Genomic DNA, 19,494 nt, shown 5'->3' with positions numbered 1-19,494 from the left:
TGTCTTATTAGAAGCTAGCCTAATGTATGCCAATTATTAAGATGGCTGTTGTAGTTTAAATAGGGCTACTGTAATAATTAGCTTTGACAAAAACAGCATAAAACAATTATGTTCCATATTATAAACTGTTTTGTTATGTGTACTTAAGTGAGTAAATAAGTTAAATTCTCAATAAGTGTGATATGGATCTTATTTACCTATTTAAATGTAGAATAAAGCTTACTTGGGCATCTTACAATGCACTTATGTTGTTATGCAATTTTAAAAATATTTAATACATTTAAAATATTTATTAATAACATATGAACATGTCTGGGTGTAGAAAATCCTACTTAGACATCTAACAATGCACTAATGTTGTTGAATGCAGTCTCAAATACATGTTTGTAGAAAAAGCCTATTGTACAATGCACTGATTTTGTTTTTATGTAGTTTCAAAATATAACATTAGTATGTTTAAATGTAGGAAAATGTATATCTCCGTTACATCACTGTTATTGCTCCGGCCCCTCATTTGTGATGCTTTTCATGAACTGGCCCCCACGACAAACTAATTGAATAGCCCTGCTCTAGTGTCTTTGGGCAGCTCTTTGGTCTTGGCCATGTTAGTAGTTGGATTCTTACTGATTGTATGGGGTGGACAGGTGTCTTTATGCTAGGGCTGTCAAAATTGCTCAAAAATGACATTCAAATATTCCCCCCAAAAAACACGAATATTAGAACTATTTGAATATCTGGTTGCCCATTTTTTTTCAATGACGGGCATTACGTCAATAACAGGACAAATTAATACAAAGAGACATGACTACTTGTATAGGTAGTCTATTTGAGTTTAAACATATTTGAGAACGTATATTACAAAAACAAGTAAATCAAGAGACATCAAAGGGATATGGTACCTCGGTTACATTGCTTGACAGAACTCCCTGAAGCCTGCTCCATCCACGACACTGATCAGTCTCATGTCCTTACAAATAAACGAAATTAATTTCTCCGTTATGACCTCTTGTCATGTTGCAGACAAAGAGCTTGATGCGGGCAAGGCAAAGTAAGTGTCCGTCTTGGCATTGTGTATTGTATGCATTTGTGAAGCTGCGTTCGCTCTTGCAGTGTTGCCAGGTCCTCGTCTTTTTGTACTCACATACCATTTTAGTGCTTAACCGTTTATGGCTTTGGCTCATGATGCGATCAAGTTTTTGGTGTTATTAACATGTGAAGGTGCCGGTCCAAATATTTTGATCTTTGAGGTAAACCGTTTGGATTCATTTTGGTTTATTATTGGAATTTTCTTGTTCGCTGTTTTTTTAGTGCAAGATCTGCCAACACTGAGCAGCAAACGCTCGTGCCTCAGTCATTTTCTGTACCGCGTGTACAGAAGACTTTTTCCCCTTCTAGGAATTTTTTTTTTCAGAAGAGAAACCTGTCATGTCCATGATGCATGTTTAAACACTTTATTAACTATATTTGCTACATTCAGTTATGTAGGGTACACACTATGCAAAGTTTCTGTAAACACAGTTGTCACTACCTGCATTTGCGGGAGTTAATGCGGTTGTAGAATGCGATTGGCAGTCCCGTAAATGACTGAACTGTGTGTGTACAGAACAGGATTAAGCAATAAAAGTTGAAGGGACAAACAAATTAATATGCAGTGTGTACAGGATGCCATGCTTAATTGGGTGCACATTTTCGAGATGTGACATCATGTTGCTAGTGGTCGAATGCTATGCTAACTGTAACAACTTTATTTCACTGCTCAACAATTTTACCTCCTACCGACCAAAATCCAAAGTACTTCCAGACGCTGTCAGACAGTGTGACTACTGTGACCTGTCCCTGAACCAGGTGCACTAGCGCGCCCACTCACAAAGCAGACAGCCATGCCTTTACTACCGCGGGCGAAATTCTTTTTTTTTAACTATTCAAATATATATTCGAATTTTCAAAGACCACTCTACTTTATGCAGCTAACCTCAAACAGGTGCATCTTATTTAGGATAATAAATGGAGTGGAGGTGGACATATTAAAGGCAGACTAACAGGTCTTTGAGGGTCAGAATTCTAGCTGATAGACAGGTGTTCAAATAATTATTTGCAGCTGTATCATACAAATAAATAGTTTAAAAAATCATTTTTTTAGATTTTGTCTCTCACAGTGGACATGCACCTACGATGACAATTTCAGACCCCTCCATGATTTCTAAGGGGGAGAACTTGCAAAATAGCAGGGTGTTCAAATACTTATTTTCCTCACTGTACATAAGCGTGATATCAAATACCTGAAAGGACCAAAACCATTTTCGGAAACTTTTATTGGAAGTGTAAATAATTTTTTCTCCATTAAATGGAGAGGGCGGGATTTATGACTTGTACTGCAGCCAGCCACCAGGGGGTGATCAAAGAGCCAGAGGCTTCACTTTTCAAGAATGTTGAGGCACACCCTGTGTTTTTTTATATAAGATTTTTAGAAATCATTTGTCAGTAGTCTGTGGGGACCGTGGACCTCTGATTGAGAATCATTGGCTTAGGGTATGACTATTGGTTTAGGGTTTGGCTTTGAGACATGAGCCTATTGAATCTCATATACAGTACGTGAAATGTAGCGCAAAGGCTGCTTCGTTCAAATTGTATAGGTGCCATTTTGTTATGCTTCATTTTAAAACCCATATCAGATGTACATTTTCACCAATTCAGACGCATGTGCAAACTCTCACGAGTTCTGTGTTTCATGAGCATGTTGATGCATAACAACATGTTGAGGATAATAACAAGTGAAGCCCCTTCAATATGTGCCCAATTTTTGAATTTTGAAATAATTCTCCTAAGGGATTCATGCGATTGACACCAAACGTGGTAAACATAATGTCGAGACATTGGAGTTTCTAAACTGTGAAGAGATTTTTGATCTGGCGAGGCATCAAATTTATGGTATAATCAGAGAAACAGAAGAGTTTTCACTGCTTGCAGCTATATTGTTATTTCTTGATTTTCTTCTGTACTTTGTTTCTATCTCATGCAAACCTGCCTTGTAACAATGAACAATTGTGAAAAGCGCTATATAAATTAATCTGAATTAAATTAAATTGAACTAAAAGTCCCTTTTGCCATTTTTTCTATTTGCAAATGGAGCCACATTGAGATCCCCGTAGGATTGTACCAAATAGGGCCTTTTTTCAAAAACTAGAATATTTAACTTCTTTTAATTTTGAGCAGGCAAACTTTGGGAAAAAAAAAATTTTCAGCATTTTTAAATTGTCAGGAATGTCATGTAATGTAAAAGATTTCTGAAATCAACAAATCTTACTTTCAGATCTCTTTGTAAAAATAAAACAATGGTGCTGCCAGCTTTTTAAGGTCATTTTTTACCCCTTATAATTTCACTCCAAATTTAAAGTAAAACCATTTTGACTCCCCTCGACAAAATAGTGGATTACTTAGTCAGTAAACATTCACCCGTGGAATTTAATATTTTAGCTTTCTAAATTTTGCTTATTTCAGTCTAATTGATGACCTTTATTCTTTCCAGGCAGTATATATTAAATGGTAGAAATGGCTGAAATAAGAATGTTTTGATAAATAACCTTTTTATCGGTGCTGAGTTGGAGGTATGTCATCTCCTGTTGCATCTTAGATTCCTTGTCCTGAAAAAAAATGAAATCATCATTTGTAGTTTATATTAATCATAATCAGACTGATATTTTCAGGCAAGATGTTCAGGTTACTGTGAGTAATGTCACCATTTTAAATCTGCCGTTGCTCCCATACAAAAATATAATGAATGATGCATGGATATCCACCAACCGTTTAATTTACTTATAATTATTTCCTCATTGTCATTATATTATCTGCAGTTAGGGCTGCCCTTGACCAAATGTTTTCCTAGTCGACTAGCAGTCGTTCATTTACACTATTATTAGTTGCATGTTAATGATATTAATTTATTATTTAAATATATACACAATCTGATAATTGTTTAAGTTTTAGAGATTAAAAATAGTTTTATGTGTAACATTCGAGGGGCAACCTTCTGATCTCTCTGATGAAGCCAACACGGAAGTGATTTAAACTGCAATTCATCGACTGGCCGCTTGAGGCTGCCTCCAAAAGGGAGTCAATTTCCATAGACCTCCATGTTAAAAATGCCCAACTTTACAGTAGAAAGTAATATTTTTTCAGCCTGCTACAAACGTGTTTTTGGTCTGTATAGCTCATTTTGCCCTTCATGACAACTGTAAGAGGGGTGATTTTTTTGTAACACATCCGTTTAAATTATATTAAGCCTTAAACGTCTGCATAATTAAGGGCGTGGCCACTTGAGTGACGTTTGAACAGCCACTACGGTCACTAGAGTCGAGCTAGGGCGTGGTTTCAGCAACCAGCCACCTCAGCTTCACCCACGTCCCGCCTCTTTACCCATTTTCGGATATCCGCGAGTTATGCACGGTGACATGCGGCCAAGATGGCGACAGCAGGCCACGCCTACTTTAAGCTTCAAAAACGATCTTCACAAACCAATGGGTGACGTCACGGACACTACGTCCATCTTTTTTTGCAGTCTATGGTAACATTGCTAGCATTGCTTTACATTACAGAGACATACTAAACCATAATTTAACCAGCCTTTAAAACTTAAATTAAACGCACAAGCGGTCTGACTATTAAATAATTTATAAATGCAAAGTATTACAACAGTAACATTATACAGCTTATACACTTAGCACAGCAATACAATATAAATGATAAATAAATAAGTATGCCTACAAACCAGTTATGATCTGTTTATTTCTGAGATTGGAAAGCAAATATAAACACTGTAAAAAGTGTTTCTGTGCCTTAATAGATTTAACAAAAATAAAATGAGTATTAAAAATGTTGAATTCTTGTTTTTTTTATCAAAATATGAATATGTGAATAATTTGAGTAATTCAAAATGAACACATTATTGAGTAAATTCAACTTCATTTTATCATGTATCATCCACTTAAATTTGTAAGAAGGAAATGTACTTAATGATTTTGTGTTAAAACTACATGAATGATTTTAGTAAACATAACTAACTAGCCAGTAGACTTGTAGTTCCAAGCATGTTTTGCATGTTACTGCATTTGGGGAGTAACATTTTAAATTAAATGCTAGTTCATGTATTTTTAACTAAAAAAGATGTGGTAGGGTTTAATATTCATTTATATTCATATCTTTGAGATTTAAAAGAGTTTATGTTTCTTATTTGAATTTTCTAGTTTCCATTGTTCAGAAGAGTGCTGCTTGTTTATAGACTGGTTAACATTGTAAAAATTATATTGTCTTCAGTCTATCTTCCCATCTTTTTCTTCAATTGAATTTGATGTAATTGACAAAGTATGTTTAGGTAAATCACTTCAGTGCTTAGAATATAGACATTTAGGGGTGGTTTTCCGGACAGAGATTAGCCTAGTCGTAGACTAAAATAAGTGTAGAGGTGTCCAATCTGAAAACAACTTGCACTGACATATCTTAACATACATCAGTGCCCTTTGTCTTGCCTAAAAATGCACACAAGTAATGTTTTTAATAAGGCATGTTTGTTAATACTAGTAATTATTCATAATTAAACTAAGACCTAGTTCCTGTCCGGGAAGACACCCCATAGATTTCTTTTCTGAGCCAGGATTCAAAAATGTTTATTCACATATAATTAGGTGAATTTAATAAGAACATAAAGTAGGTTTATCTGAGTAATACTAGTACTATTAGTTAATGCAACTTGATTTTGTTGTGTTTGTATTAAGTGATGTTACAGTGTTTATTACTTAAAAAAGACTGAAAGTTGACTCCACTTAAAACATCTAATGCAGCCACTTGCCTTACTTTTATAAATTAGATCTAGGCATTACTTTTTACAGTGAATAAAAACACCATGTCTGTTCTTTTTTAAATGTAATTGTAAATATTTTTTTGTTAAAATGGATATATAAATTAGAGTCAAACAAACAAATAAATAAATATGCAGCAAATTTAAAAAGTTTAAAAGAAACATCAGTGGAAATAATCGGCAGAAGGCATTACCATCAAAGATTTTCTAAATGTACAATATATAAATTGGAAACAAATGAATAAATGTACTGCAAATTGGAGTACAGACAGCCTAACGAGGTCGGAACAGAATAAACAAGTCCTATATATTATTATTTTAACAATTGAATAAATATCCTACAGCAAACTGAAACACTGAAAGGAGAAAAATCTGTGGAAATAATCTAATGAAAACTGTAGTCAGAACGTAAACAAAATAAATATTTTTATCCATTAAAAGCGCATAAATAAAATATAAAGCAGAAAACTAAAACATTTAAATAAAAACTTTCTTCCTGATCTCAGTCTTATAATGCAAATACTATAAAAAAAGAAAATCTGAGCTTGGAGTATTGCTCACAGTGAAGCTGATGCATGTGCCTTTGAGAACATCTGCGTTGATGTCCTTGACGAGATGGAGATGTTTAAGTGCAGATCTGGCAAGCTTAAGATAGCGCTTCTCACTTTTTGGATACCATGTACACAGTTCCACACTTGGATGATGTCTTTTGTAAATGTAATATAATAGCTCAGTTTGGTATTTAAAGGGGACATTTAACAAGACTTTTTTGAGATGTAAAATAAATCTTTGCTGTCCACAGAGTACGTATGTAAAGTTCTAGCTTAAAATACCATATAGATAATTTATTATAGCATGTTCAAATTGCCACTTTGTAGGTATAAGCAAAAATTTGCCGTTTTTGGGTTAATTGCAAATGAGCTGATCTCTGCACTAAATGGCAGTGCCGTGGTTGGATAGTGCAGATTAGGGGGCAATATTATCCCCTCTTGAAATCACAAGAGGAGCCAAATTTCAATGACCTATTTTTCCACATGCTTACAGAGAATAGGTTACCAAAACTTAGTTACTGGATTGTTCTTTTTCACATTTTATAGGTTGCTAGAACCCTTAAAACCCAACCAACTACAGCATGTCCCCTTTAAAACCAGTTATTTAGTGACAGTTATCTAATGTTGTATTTGCGTCTATGTTCAATCAGTTGTCTTACCGTGGGTTCAAACCAGCTGCGTTTGAGGCCTCAAATTTGCGTTTACCGCGTCTAGTTTGCGGCTTGAACACTTTGAGTTTACTCGCTTTATTTGCGCGTGAAATTCTAGTCATTGAGACATTCACGCGAAAATTCGTGTCATGGGAGGGGCTTCTGCGACTCAGCTCGCTTCCTGTCATCACGTCACTACTGGAGCAAGCTCCTTTTTGGTTAACGCGGTTAAAAAAAATTCAACTTGCGCGTTTGCCGTGGCAATGCTCAATTCGTGCCATTCGCGCATCTAGGAGAATTGCGTCTGCCGCACTAAACGCCTCATTCGCGCCATGAGACCTCCAGACGCACGTCAACTCGTCTTTACATTGACTTAACATTGAAATCACTCGCGCTTGACACCTCTATTGCGGCTGGTCTGAACGCAGCATTACTGAAGTTTATTGTATTTGTATTTTAAAGCATCAGAGGATGATGTTCATCAGCATGAAGGACCCCAGCAAACACACACAGAAACCTTTCAGCAACAAATACATTTTATACTTGATGAATAAATGTAAAGTTAATAAAGAATGGCTTTTATATTACTATTTTATATTAACCTTTAACTTTATTAATAAAATAGTGTTTAATTAGCATTTTTTGTGTGTTTTCTTTTGATACGAAATTTGGTACGTAAATATTTACTGGTATCTCCACCGACTACTGAAATTTTGTTATAAAACACTTTGGTTTAGGTAGAGGTACACAACAAAAAAAATATTTGAAAGCTTTGAATGTCATCCATATACGCAGCACAAAAGTCCGGCATCGTCCATGAATTCGGAGTACAGGTGGAGATAGCAGTTTTACCTAGATACTTCCTATGACAAGACCCCTGTTCTAGGATGGCGGCGGTTTTGACGCATGCTCAGAGCCCCAAGGTGACATCTAGTGTATATATCATAAATATGAAACAAACCAGACTTTAAAGAGAGGTCATGTATGATTGATGTGTGAGTACTGACCTTGAGCTGTTTTTGATTCTTCTTTTCAGCTTCCTGTATCTGTTGTTTGAGGCAAGCCACAGTCTGCTCCAAATCCTCCATTACCTCTGAAGACTGACAACAAAACATATAACAACATGCTATGAAGACAGAAACCATCAGAGAGTCAGTCATATCACAAACACTGATGCTACTGTAGCTCTGATGCAATGAGCCCAGCAGATGAAGTTGATTTCTTTCTTATAACACCATCATGAACAGAATTGAATAAAAACTTGCAGAAGACTGCAACAGTTTGTAAATCAGTGCTCTGTACTTTACTTTGTTTACCTTCATTTACCTTGTTCTGTTGTTTTGATGCTAGCACATTGTTCTCTAATGATCAGCAAAACTTTGTAACCTGAAAGTGACTTTATTCTTTACTGTACTTTTCATGTTACTGCTTTACTATGAAAAATCACTTATGCAAGTCTCTTTGGATAAAAATGCCTAACAAAAAAAATTATATATATATATTCCGGTTTCGTTTTTTTAATGGTCTGACTTTGCTAAACTGAACTCTTGAACAAATACCTCGTCGAAAATAACAAATGTTTTGGTTTCCTAGGTAATCTATGTGTTGTCAGGTAATCAGGTCACGGAAATAACTGTAGAACTACATCCAGGCATTAACTGTAGTCCATTAAAATGCCTCCTGTCAAAGGAAATATCTTTCTTTAAATTGGACTCCTAGCTTTGTAACTATGCACATCCCTTTTATGTTCATACGGCTACATTTAACTGTAACTAGAGTAAAAAGTTGAAAGCAATAAAAGGGGCTCATTAAGTCTTGGAGCTTCAAATCACAACTGAGTATTTCTTCAAAACAGAAAGATAGGACAGCATGTGTTGGTGTACATACCTTGGATATAGATATGGCATGCTCCTGCTGAAAGTGACTCATGTCAGCCGCATGTTTTTTCTCAAGTTTCTGCAGCGTGTCTGCATGATGATCTCTCATCTGCTCAATGTCCTTCTGAATGGAAACGTTCCTGAACCACACAAACACCATATGAAGAGTTTGGTTCCAAAATGCAATAAATACATTTTGACTAATTTCGGTTTTCTATACCAAAAAAAAGAAGATGAAAACCACTATTTTCTGTTACAAACTTTCACATAACACAGGGCTCAACGCAAAAAAATGTTTTATACTGGCCCAGTCAGGCCAGTGGTTCGGGTTTTCACTTGCCCTGACAAAATTTTCACTGGCCCCAATAAAAAAACGTCCGTATCACATATTTAAAAATAATAATTCAAAAGTCAAATATAATTGTATACATATACAACAGACATGTTCCAACGAAAAAAGGCTCCCAACTTTTCTGCTTTATCTGAAAACTGACAGCAAACTTTGCAAAATATTGCATCGTTTCTTATGTTGTGTTTTACCCAAGTACATGTCTGCTTCCAAGATGTTAAATAATATATATTGACAAAAATATATTTTAGTGGCAGAGGGTGAAGCACTGGCCCGATCGGGCAAGGGACAATAGTTTTTACTGGCCCGAATGTCTCTCATGCTTGCCCCGGGCCACCGGGCAGTCCTTTATGTTGAGCCCTGTAACATCTTTAAGTTATAATAACATTAAAAATTCGAATCCATAATTTGATTTTCAAAGATTTATTATAAAAACTGATTATTTTTTCACAAAATGCAATAAATCCATTGAATCGATATATATATATATAAACATGCATTCATCTTTGCCATGTTATATTCATTTAGTTGACTAGTGGTATACGCTGATAAAAAATGGCTTACGTTTCTTCCCTGCCACAGAAAATCACCACAGGTTTATCAATGCTATTAAAACCTTATAAATGATAAACCTTGTTTTTGTTTGTATGTTGATCACAAAGTAGATGAGGAAAACGAGCTGCCGTTTTTGTTTACAATGCGTGGAATGGTGCGCTGTGATTTGTTGAGTGGATTTATTGCATTCTGCAGAGAAGGAGGACTGGCGGTTATCGCGTTTTGGGAAAACAGGGAGAAAAGATGACAGACATGGCGGATATTGGATTTTGCGTAAAATCAAGAATTTACTTTTTAATACTGTCAAGATACAATATTGATTTTGGTGGTAACTTTTTTTTAAATGGTGTTTATCACGTTTTGGAACCAAACTCTTCAAATAAATGTTACAGAGACAAAGACATAATATTAAGACAGACATTACAGGGATACCCCAGACAAATATTAAAATTACCCTATTAATTATTTACCCTCAAGCAATCTGAGATACACATGAACATCATCTTTCAGACAAACACATTTGTAGTTATTTTAGTACATGTCTATGCTATTCCAAGCTTTTCCATTACCAGCAGAATTCCTTTATTAACCCTTTGGACCGGTGTGTAAAAAAAGTCTTCTTAAAATCAGAAGTTGTTCCCTGATCCCTGTTTTTTATTGTTAAAAAGCTTGGAAGGGCATGGACATTTACTAACATATTTCCAAATGTGTTCGTCTGAAAGATGATGGCCATAGCTATCTCAGATGGCTTAAGGGGTGAGTAAATTATGGGGTAATTTTGATGTTTGGGTGGAGATATAAAACATAATCATGATTCAAACCATTTTCAGCTATAATCATGAGCGATTTAACTAACGCTCAACAAGAGAGAGCTAGAGAGAAAGAGAGCTTATTTTAGCATATATCTGTCTTAGTTTATCTGTCAAAGATACATGCGATGCTAACAATTTGGTCAAAAGAAGAGTCAGCAAAATAATGATGCTGTTTGTGTCAGAAGCACACACATAATGTCTAAAATGTTTCCTATAGGCAGCTTTGAAACAAAGAGATGATCTTTACTTTAATCAACGTTTAGATCTCCGCACCTGTGATGTGACGTATCTGTGTGTGAATGGCTGTTTTTCTCGCACCTGTGGTTGGCCTCTTGCAGCTCGGAGCTGATGGAGGCTATATGGACCTCTAGTTCAGCTTTCTCCTGTGTGACCTTCTGCCGGAGCAAGTTCCCGGTCTCCACCTCCGCAGAAAGCTGCTTCACTCGTGTCTCCAACTCCTTTACCATCTGCTCCTAAAAGAGACACAACCAGGAGAATAAAGAGCTACTCAAGCTTCTTTCATTATCTACCTGTTCATTGAAGCTTAAGGTGAGCTCATAAATGTCTTGTTACATTCGATATACACACACATTTACAAAAGGTAACAAACATCTTCCTACACTTTGTAGACTTATTCAAGAATCAAAAAGGTGTCATTATAAACCCGACTATTTTTATAATATTTTTGTAATTAATTTGCAATTAATCTTTCTTATTATCTAATTTACCACTGTTTATGATGTACCCTGTGCTTTCTGACTAACAGTAAAAGATCAAGAACCACGAGACATACAATAACCAAAGAGATTTATTGTGATCAGTGTGTATACATAATTGATTTCAGCTAAGGTCAAAGCTTGCTTAAAGGAGCATTTCACCCGTAGAAACATTGATCTTTATTAAAAGTGCGTCATTTTTTGTAGTCGACATACATTTCGAATTTGGTGCCTATTTGACCGAGAAAAGGGGTGTTTGTAGTCTCACCCGCTCAACAAAGATATTGGACTTCCTTCTTTCAATGATGCAAAATGATGATTTTTACATCATTGAAAGAAGGAAGTGCAACACTGCAATCTGTATTTCTCCTTTCTCAGCGGCAACTGAGGCACGACCATTCAAAAACATGACTGGGGTTCTAACTATACAAAGATTAATGCAAATTGGTGAAGCGTCCCTTTAAAGATAAAACGCATTTATCTTAAAGTGACACTTTGTAGATTTTCAACCTTCATAATATATTTTCAAGTCCCTTCAAGTCCCTTTAACTTAAAATAGCTTAAATGACATGTCCACCATAGCCTGAAGGGGTCTATATCGCTTTTACTCTTACTTTTAAACTTGGGGTTTCGGGTAGTAACCCGAGCACAAAACAAAAAACTACAAAAATCTGCTTTACGGCATACGTCACTTCCTCCACTTCCTAAAATTCGGACGTGAGAGCGCAACTATTTATTTTCCTTATGTTTTTGTCATGGCCGAAGCAGCAACTAAGAAAAAGAAACCCAGGGTTTTGTCGGAGGAGACCAGAAAGAGAAAACGGGAGAGTGACAGAATAAAAAGAAGGACGAGGATCAATATTGGGCCAGCGTTCGCTCGCTGGCGTGAACTAAAGGAGTAGGAGGGGTTCATGACCGATGCTGACTTGGCCCTCATGCTTTTGTACTAGTATGTAATGTTATATTGCTTGCATATATAAGTCCTGTCTGGCGCCCGAACACTTTTTTTTTACGAGAATTTTACTGGAGGCTACTTGGAGAGTTTAGAGAGAGAAACAACAATGACAATAGGGTTTTCATGTCCCGTCTTCATAGCGACCATCGGAGGGTAGCTGGTAAATGAAACGTTTGCCGAATCCCGTAGGAACGATGGCAAAAACATCTTTCCGATCAACGAATGCCTTGATCGCGTTTCTCTGTTCCTCTTTTAAAATCAATGCTCTGTCGATATCTTTTAGAACAGACTCAATTTCAGAATCCACACCTTTGAATTCTACAGCGGCAGCCATTTCGTTGTAAACAGATTCAACACACGCGCTCTTTGGTGACGTGGTTGATTACGTTACTGTTGATCATCTGTCCATCATCATATAAAGCCCACCCTGACAATTTTATTGGTTCGACCAGCTTTGGGTCTAGCATAGAAGCTCCTCAATGGAGAAACCCCAGACCGATCTTCCGTCCTCAAAATGTTGTGAGCGGGGCTAAGATCGGCTGGTACCCAGGCTAGTAAATGAGAACATGTGATATAAATCTGGGACTAAATATGGTGTACTATATGGATCGCACATCAAAATCTTTACAAACCCTGATTTCTATTATAAAGAAAAAATGAAGGAAACAGAGCAAAGACCTGTTATAGATGTTTTATGTAGATGTAAAAGTGACAGCAGTTCAGTAGCAGCGAAATATAGGTTATCGTATAGGTTACGATGGTTTCATTTGAAAATGAAAGGACCATGTCTGACAAAATATAGAAAGAAAAGAACCTTTCCATGGGACACTAAAGGCTGTTAAAATAAACCAACACAACCCTACAGGACGGCCTGTGTTTGTAGAAATCTCTTACAGTCACACAGAGCTCATCATTGATGAAGGACAGTCCCGTGCATGGTCAATGGAATGCATCCTGATATGAATGATGACAGATTGTTGATTAAAGATACACAGCTTAGATGATGAAAGTGGCCAGTGTTGAAAAGCACAGCTTTCTGATGACAATGTCAGTGTCAAAACACTGAAAACGGCCTTTGTTAACTCAATAAATTAAAAAGTGCGGCACAGACAAAATGAAACAACTTAAAATATAATGTAAAATAAACAATTAAAATAAAAAACTACCATTACAAAAGGAACACAGAACAACATTCAATTCAATAAGAGAACAACAGTACAGTCCCCATAAAACACAAGAAACAAAAAAAGAACAGCTCCCAAACTGAATTAAAAGCAAGACTATGGGGCGGTTTCCCGGAACAGAGATTAGCTTAAACCAGGACTAGGCCTTACAGTAGTTTAATTAGGAAATATAACTAATTTTAACAAACATGCCTTACTAAAATCATTACTTGTGTGGATTTTAAGACAAAACAAAGGGCACTGATGTATTTTAAGATATGTCAGTGCAAGTTGTTGTCAGTTTGGACAGCTCTTACATATATTTTAGTCTACGACTAGTCTAATCCCTGTCCGGGAAACCACCCCTATAAATTTTGAGTTTGGATTAAAAAAACAATAGTTTTGGCCTGTCTTAAATTTAGTGGCAGACTGTTCCACAATTTTGGTGCTGCCACCGCAAAAGCTCGATCTCCCCTACTTTTTTGCATGGTTCTAGGGACACTCGGGAGGGTGTGGTCAGCTGACCTAAGAGCTCTTAGTGGAGTGTGGGGCTTTAGTAAATCCGAGAGATAACTAGGTGCTAACCCATGTAACACTTTAAAAACTAACACCAACATCTTAAAATCTATTCTGAAGCGTATGGGAAGCCAATGTACAGATGCAAGAATAGGTGTAACATGGTCACGCTTGCGAGTGCCAGTCAAGAGGTGAGCAGCATCATTCTGTACCATCTGTAAACGTGATAGATAAGTTGGATTAATGTCCACAAAGAGGCCATTACATTAGTCAAGACGGGTAGAAATAAAAGCAAACTCTCTCAAAGTCACTAAACGAAAGGAAGGGCTTAACTTTGGATAGTTGTCTCAACTGGAAAAAAATAGACTTAACTACTAGATTGATCTGTTTGTTCAGTTTAAAGTCACTGTCTAATATAGCACCCAAGTCCTTTACAGAAGGCTTAACATATGAACCTAAAACACCCAAATCTAAACCTGGTGACTCACAAGCATCGCCAGGCCTAAACAGTATAACCTCACTTTTCCCCTCATTGAATGATAAAAAATTTTAACGCCATCCAAGCATTTAATCTTTTCTGAAAATCGAGCCTAATGGAAGTAAGTATAATGTAAAAAGTATAGGACCAAGAATGGACCCTTGAGGAACACCACATGAAAGATGCACCGAAGAGGACTTAAAATCCCAGAGGCAAACTGAAAAACTTCTCTCAAATAAATAAGATTTAAACCACTCCAATACAGTTCCCTTAATTCCAACACAAAGATCCAACCTAGAAATCAGGATTTTATGATCAACAGTATCAAATGCAGCCGTGAGATCAAGGAGCATGAGGACAGCATAATAACCAGAGTCAGTAGCAAGTAACAGGTCATTATTCACTTTAATTCGAGCAGTTTCTGTACTGTGAAAAGATTTAAAAGTCCATTTAACTCTAGAAAAGACTGCAGTTGTAAAAAACAACTTTCTCCAATATTTTGGAGAGAAACGGAAGCTTAGAAATAGGTCTGAAATTTTCTAGCACAGAGGCATCCAAATTTGTTTTCTTGATCAATGGTTCCAGCAATTGCGTGTTTAAAATTCTGAGGCACAATTCCTGAGGACAAACTGCTATTACTGATAATCATGATATAAGGACCAAGAACATCAAATAAATCTTTCAAAAAATATGATGGAAAGATGTCTAAAGGGCAGGCAGAGAATTTCATTTTGGCAGTAATATCCCTTAGGAGAGTTAGAGAGACAGGTTCAAATTGACTAAAAACAGCAGAGCAAACAGAAAAAATAGATAGATCGACAGAAGCAAGATATATGTTAGCTCTAACAGCAGCAATCTTCTTAACAAGAAAATTTAAAAACTCATCACATAGCTCAGCAGAAAAATCCAAGCCCATTGATTGTGGAGTGGCTTGTGAGAGTTTTTGCAGATAATATCTGAGAATTATCTAGATTTTTCATTTTTGACAGTTTGTTGATATACACTGACCCTGATAAAAATTTTTTAGATTAGATTCAACTTTATTGTCATTATGCAGAGTAAGAGTACAAAGCCAATGAAATTTAGTTTTAAGTGCAAAATATAGTGTTTTATTTTTCATAAAGTGAAAAATAAGTGAAACGATCCCAGCGCACCATTCAACGCATTGTAAACAATAATACAACATGTAAAAAAGCTACTGCTATGCCCACCACACCCAACCATCTACAGAGCTTCTGTTTCCCATACCATTCATTCTATATCATTTACTTTTTTTTTCCAAAAAAAAAAAAGAAAGACTGCTGCTAAACCAATTATTTTAATACTCAGGGACTGGGTTCTGTTTAAAACTCACATAACACACTGTTTCTGCATTTCTGATGTTAATCTGGAGTACCTAGAGATTAGTATTACATCCTTTATATCTCCCAAGAGTCTTTAGTTTAATCAGATTTATAAAAGAAAGATTTGCTTTACCAATGATTTCCGATAACGTACGAGGAGTTGCTACCGCAGGAGGAGCGAGTATGAGTCATGCAACACTATACAACACTTATAACTTATGATTCACTACATGTTCGTGTCATGTATATAATATGCATGCGCATATTTCCAACAAGACAGAAGTCTTACTTATCGCATGCAACTCATGACCTGGTTGGGACTTTTCAATGAAAACCAGCGCATCAAACACACACGCAAAACTCCGCTGCTACCCCGGATAATAAACTATATCCATGATTTCCATAAGGCTGGCTTTCTTTTCCTTACATCCAAAACCACACTTCTTCTTTCATGCCATTGTTGAATTTTGAAATTGAACAAAGCTGTGTCGCAAGATGTGATGTTTGTGATGTAAGTTCTAGCATCTCCCGCTGATTGATGGGTGGGCAGGGTTTTCCGGGAGAAGTGCCCATATAAATAAGTGATTTAGCATGAGGAAACAACTCTATAACTGTGTTAATAAGTCAGAATGCATGAAATACCATTGAACCACCCCTTTAAATTCGTCTCCACCAAAACAATAAAAATGTAACTCCTTTGATATAAAATAGTTGACTATCATAATACTGGCCTTCCACTAACAAACAAGCCAAGTGAAGTCTTGATAGGACACGTATTTATCATTTCAAATCACACATACCCACATCAGAGAGCACGTCTCACTTGTGAATGCACACGCTCCACAAAAGCTGGGTGGATGTGCCTGTCTACAAGTTTGGGCCGACACATACTTTGTGTGACCATGGATGCAGGTGATTGGGAGGAGGGACCGGCCAGGCTTTGCAGTTTCAAGAAGCTGGGCTTGGATAAGGCTGACGCTGTTGCCTGTGTCTAGAATTGCTTAAACTCGATTACTGTTCACCCATACTTCCTCTTCCGGTGCTCCAACCAGGATGTTATGGTGCAAAATGCATCCTGCCATCCAGGCTTGGGCTTCTGGGGGATATGGGTCAGTTGGCATTGGCTCATTCTGTGCAGGTGCCCGAGAAGGGCTTGCAAGGTTCACCGGCTTGTGGGTACTGTTCCACCCTTGTCGGTCCCAGTAGCCCTCTGGGGGAATGCGGCAGCTCTTTCTCCTGAATTCCTTGCCACCGCAGCCTCAGGCAGCTCCACTGCCTCCGCTAAATTTCGTGGATTTTGTAGTCCAGCCATATGTCTGTGTGGGCGGGGTAGAGCATGTAACAGCCTGTCTACAGTGACCTCCTCTACAATCTCAGTCAGGGTGACATCATCTGACAACAACCAAAGCTTGATGAGTCGAGTCAGTTGGGCTGCTTGCATGCGGATGGGTACCTGCGCATCATAGACCTTTTGGGCAGCACAGACACGGGAGAGTCCAACCTGAGCCAGGATCTCTTTCTTCAAAAAAATCATAGTTATCCAGGTGGGGTGGTGGAAAGTAGAAGTAGACTCGTTGGGGGTCCCCAGTGAGAAGGGGTGCTAACTTCTGGGCCTACTCTGATTTTTACCAGCCTCCTCTCCTTGCAACAACTTCAAATGTGTGCAAAAAAACTTATGGGTCATCCTGCTCAGTCATCCTTGGAAGTGCTGTGGGTGGTGCCTGGGGCCTGCCATCTGCTAAGTGGGTCCTGGTGTGGTCTGTATGAAGACGCACCAGTTCCTCTGCCACCTAGGTTTGTCCAACTACAAGCCTTTCTGCTAGCTGTTGTTGGCGCACCAACACTTTGGCTACATGACCGATGACATTCCCCACATTAGCAAGAGGGGCTGTCTCACCGAAATCATCGTGCCTGGGGTCTCCTGCCCGCATTCTCCACCAATGTTGTGCTCTACTATGGGTAAAGAGGAGAACAGACACAGAATGCAGTGAAGTGTCACCCGGAAGGAAGAATATATATGTTTTTGTACACTTCCCTTGCCATCCTTCCCCAAATGTTCTCAATGGGATTTAGATCAGGGGAACATGCAGGATGGTCTAAAAGAGTGACGTTATTTCCCTGGAAGAAGCTCTTCATCAGGCGGGCATTGTGAACTGTAGCGTTGTCCTGTTGAAAGACCCAGTCATTACCACACAGACGAGGGCCCTCAGTCAAGACGGATGCCCGCTGCAACATGTCCACATAGCCAGCCGCCGTTTGATGCCCCTGCACAACTTGAAGCTCCATCTTCCCATTGAAGGAAAAAGCACCCCAGATTATGATGGAGCCTCCTCCACTGTGCCGCGTAGAAAACACCTCCAGTGGGGTCTCCTTGTCATGCCACAGACGTCTGCAACAAGGTGAAGCTCAGAAGAGCAAACCTTTACTTCAAAGGACCTTCATCTGCAGTGGAGTGAACTATAGTTTTCATCATTTCAGTTATGAATGTGTAAATGTATGCAAAAAAAACTTCGCTGATGCAGAATCAGTGACCATACGGTGCTTTTTGGCTTTTCATGTGCAGAAACTCTTTTGCAGACGCGGCTTCGGATGGCAAATAAATTACCCGACAACCTTGGAGTTTGTCAAAAAACAGTAGGTAATTCGGCCAGGAATTTTACATGCGTGTGGTCGGAGAAAAACACTGACATTCTGGATTTAGAGAGCAAAAATATCACTTAACCCTGTACATGTTGAAAATACCTTATGTCCCCATGAGAAACAATTACCATTCGACTAGGGCAGGGCTCCAGACTAACATTTAAGAGGGGTGACACTGGGTGGTGTGAAAACAAAAATAAGCACTAAAACTATATTCAAACATGTTTAATGCATTAATAAATTAATTACAAATACAGATAATTTTCTTCAATTTTTTTTAACTTTACCATACTCTTAACATACAGTGAGGAAAATAAGTATTTGAACACCATGCTATTCTGCAAGTTCTCCCACTTAGAAATCATGGAGGGGTCTGAAATTGCGATTGTAGGTGCATGTCCACTGTGAGAGACATAATCTAACAAAAAATCCAGAAATCACAATGTATGATTTTTTTAACTATTTATTTGTATGATACAGCTGCAGATAAGTATTGGAACACCTGAGAAAATCAATTTTAATATTTGGTACAGTAACCTTTGTTTGCAATTACAGAGATCAAATGTTTCATGTAGTTTTTCAGCAGGTTTGCACACACTGCAGGAGGGATTTTGGCCCACTCCTCCACACAGATCTTCTCTAGATCAGTCAGGTTTCTGGCCTGTCGCTGAGAAACACAGAGTTTGAGCTCCCTCCAAAGATTCTCTATTGGGTTTAGGTCTGGAGAATGGCTAGGCCACGGCAGAACCTTGATATGCTTCTTACAGAGCCACTCCTTGGTTATCCTGGTTGTGTGCTTCGGGTCATTGTCATGTTGGAAGACCCAGCCGCTTTAATGCTCTAACTGAGGAAAGGATGTTGTTCCCCAAAATCTCGCAATACATGGCCCCGGTCATCCTCTCCTTAATACAGTGTAGTCGCCCTGTCCCATGTGCAGAAAAACACCCCCAAAGCATGATGCTATCAACCCCATGCTTCACAGTAGGGATGGTGTTCTTGGAATGCTACTCATCATTCTTCTTCCTCCAAACACATTTA

At 37.7% G+C, this 19,494-nt stretch overlaps 1 protein-coding gene across 8 annotated transcripts in view; it reads right to left on the bottom strand.

Annotated features, from left to right (window-relative positions):
• The window catches only part of cep112 (centrosomal protein 112), a 272,813-nt gene that overhangs the window by 162,093 nt on the left and 91,226 nt on the right, over positions 1-19,494 (bottom strand). For 7 of the 8 annotated variants that reach the window (XM_073856794.1, XM_073856797.1, XM_073856791.1 and 4 more), the window contains 4 exons: positions 10,964-11,118; positions 8,940-9,069; positions 8,060-8,152; positions 3,582-3,641 (listed from right to left, as the gene is read on the bottom strand). In XM_073856794.1, the coding sequence (XP_073712895.1) occupies positions 3,582-3,641; positions 8,060-8,152; positions 8,940-9,069; positions 10,964-11,118 (438 nt within the window). The remainder of the gene's footprint in view (positions 1-3,581; positions 3,642-8,059; positions 8,153-8,939; positions 9,070-10,963; positions 11,119-19,494) is intronic. The other variant, XM_073856795.1, reaches the window with a different exon arrangement.

The sequence above is a fragment of the Misgurnus anguillicaudatus genome, chromosome 19 (genome assembly GCF_027580225.2).
Source record: "Misgurnus anguillicaudatus chromosome 19, ASM2758022v2, whole genome shotgun sequence".
NCBI lineage: Eukaryota > Metazoa > Chordata > Actinopteri > Cypriniformes > Cobitidae > Misgurnus > Misgurnus anguillicaudatus.
This window is presented reverse-complemented; position numbering and strand designations above follow the sequence as displayed.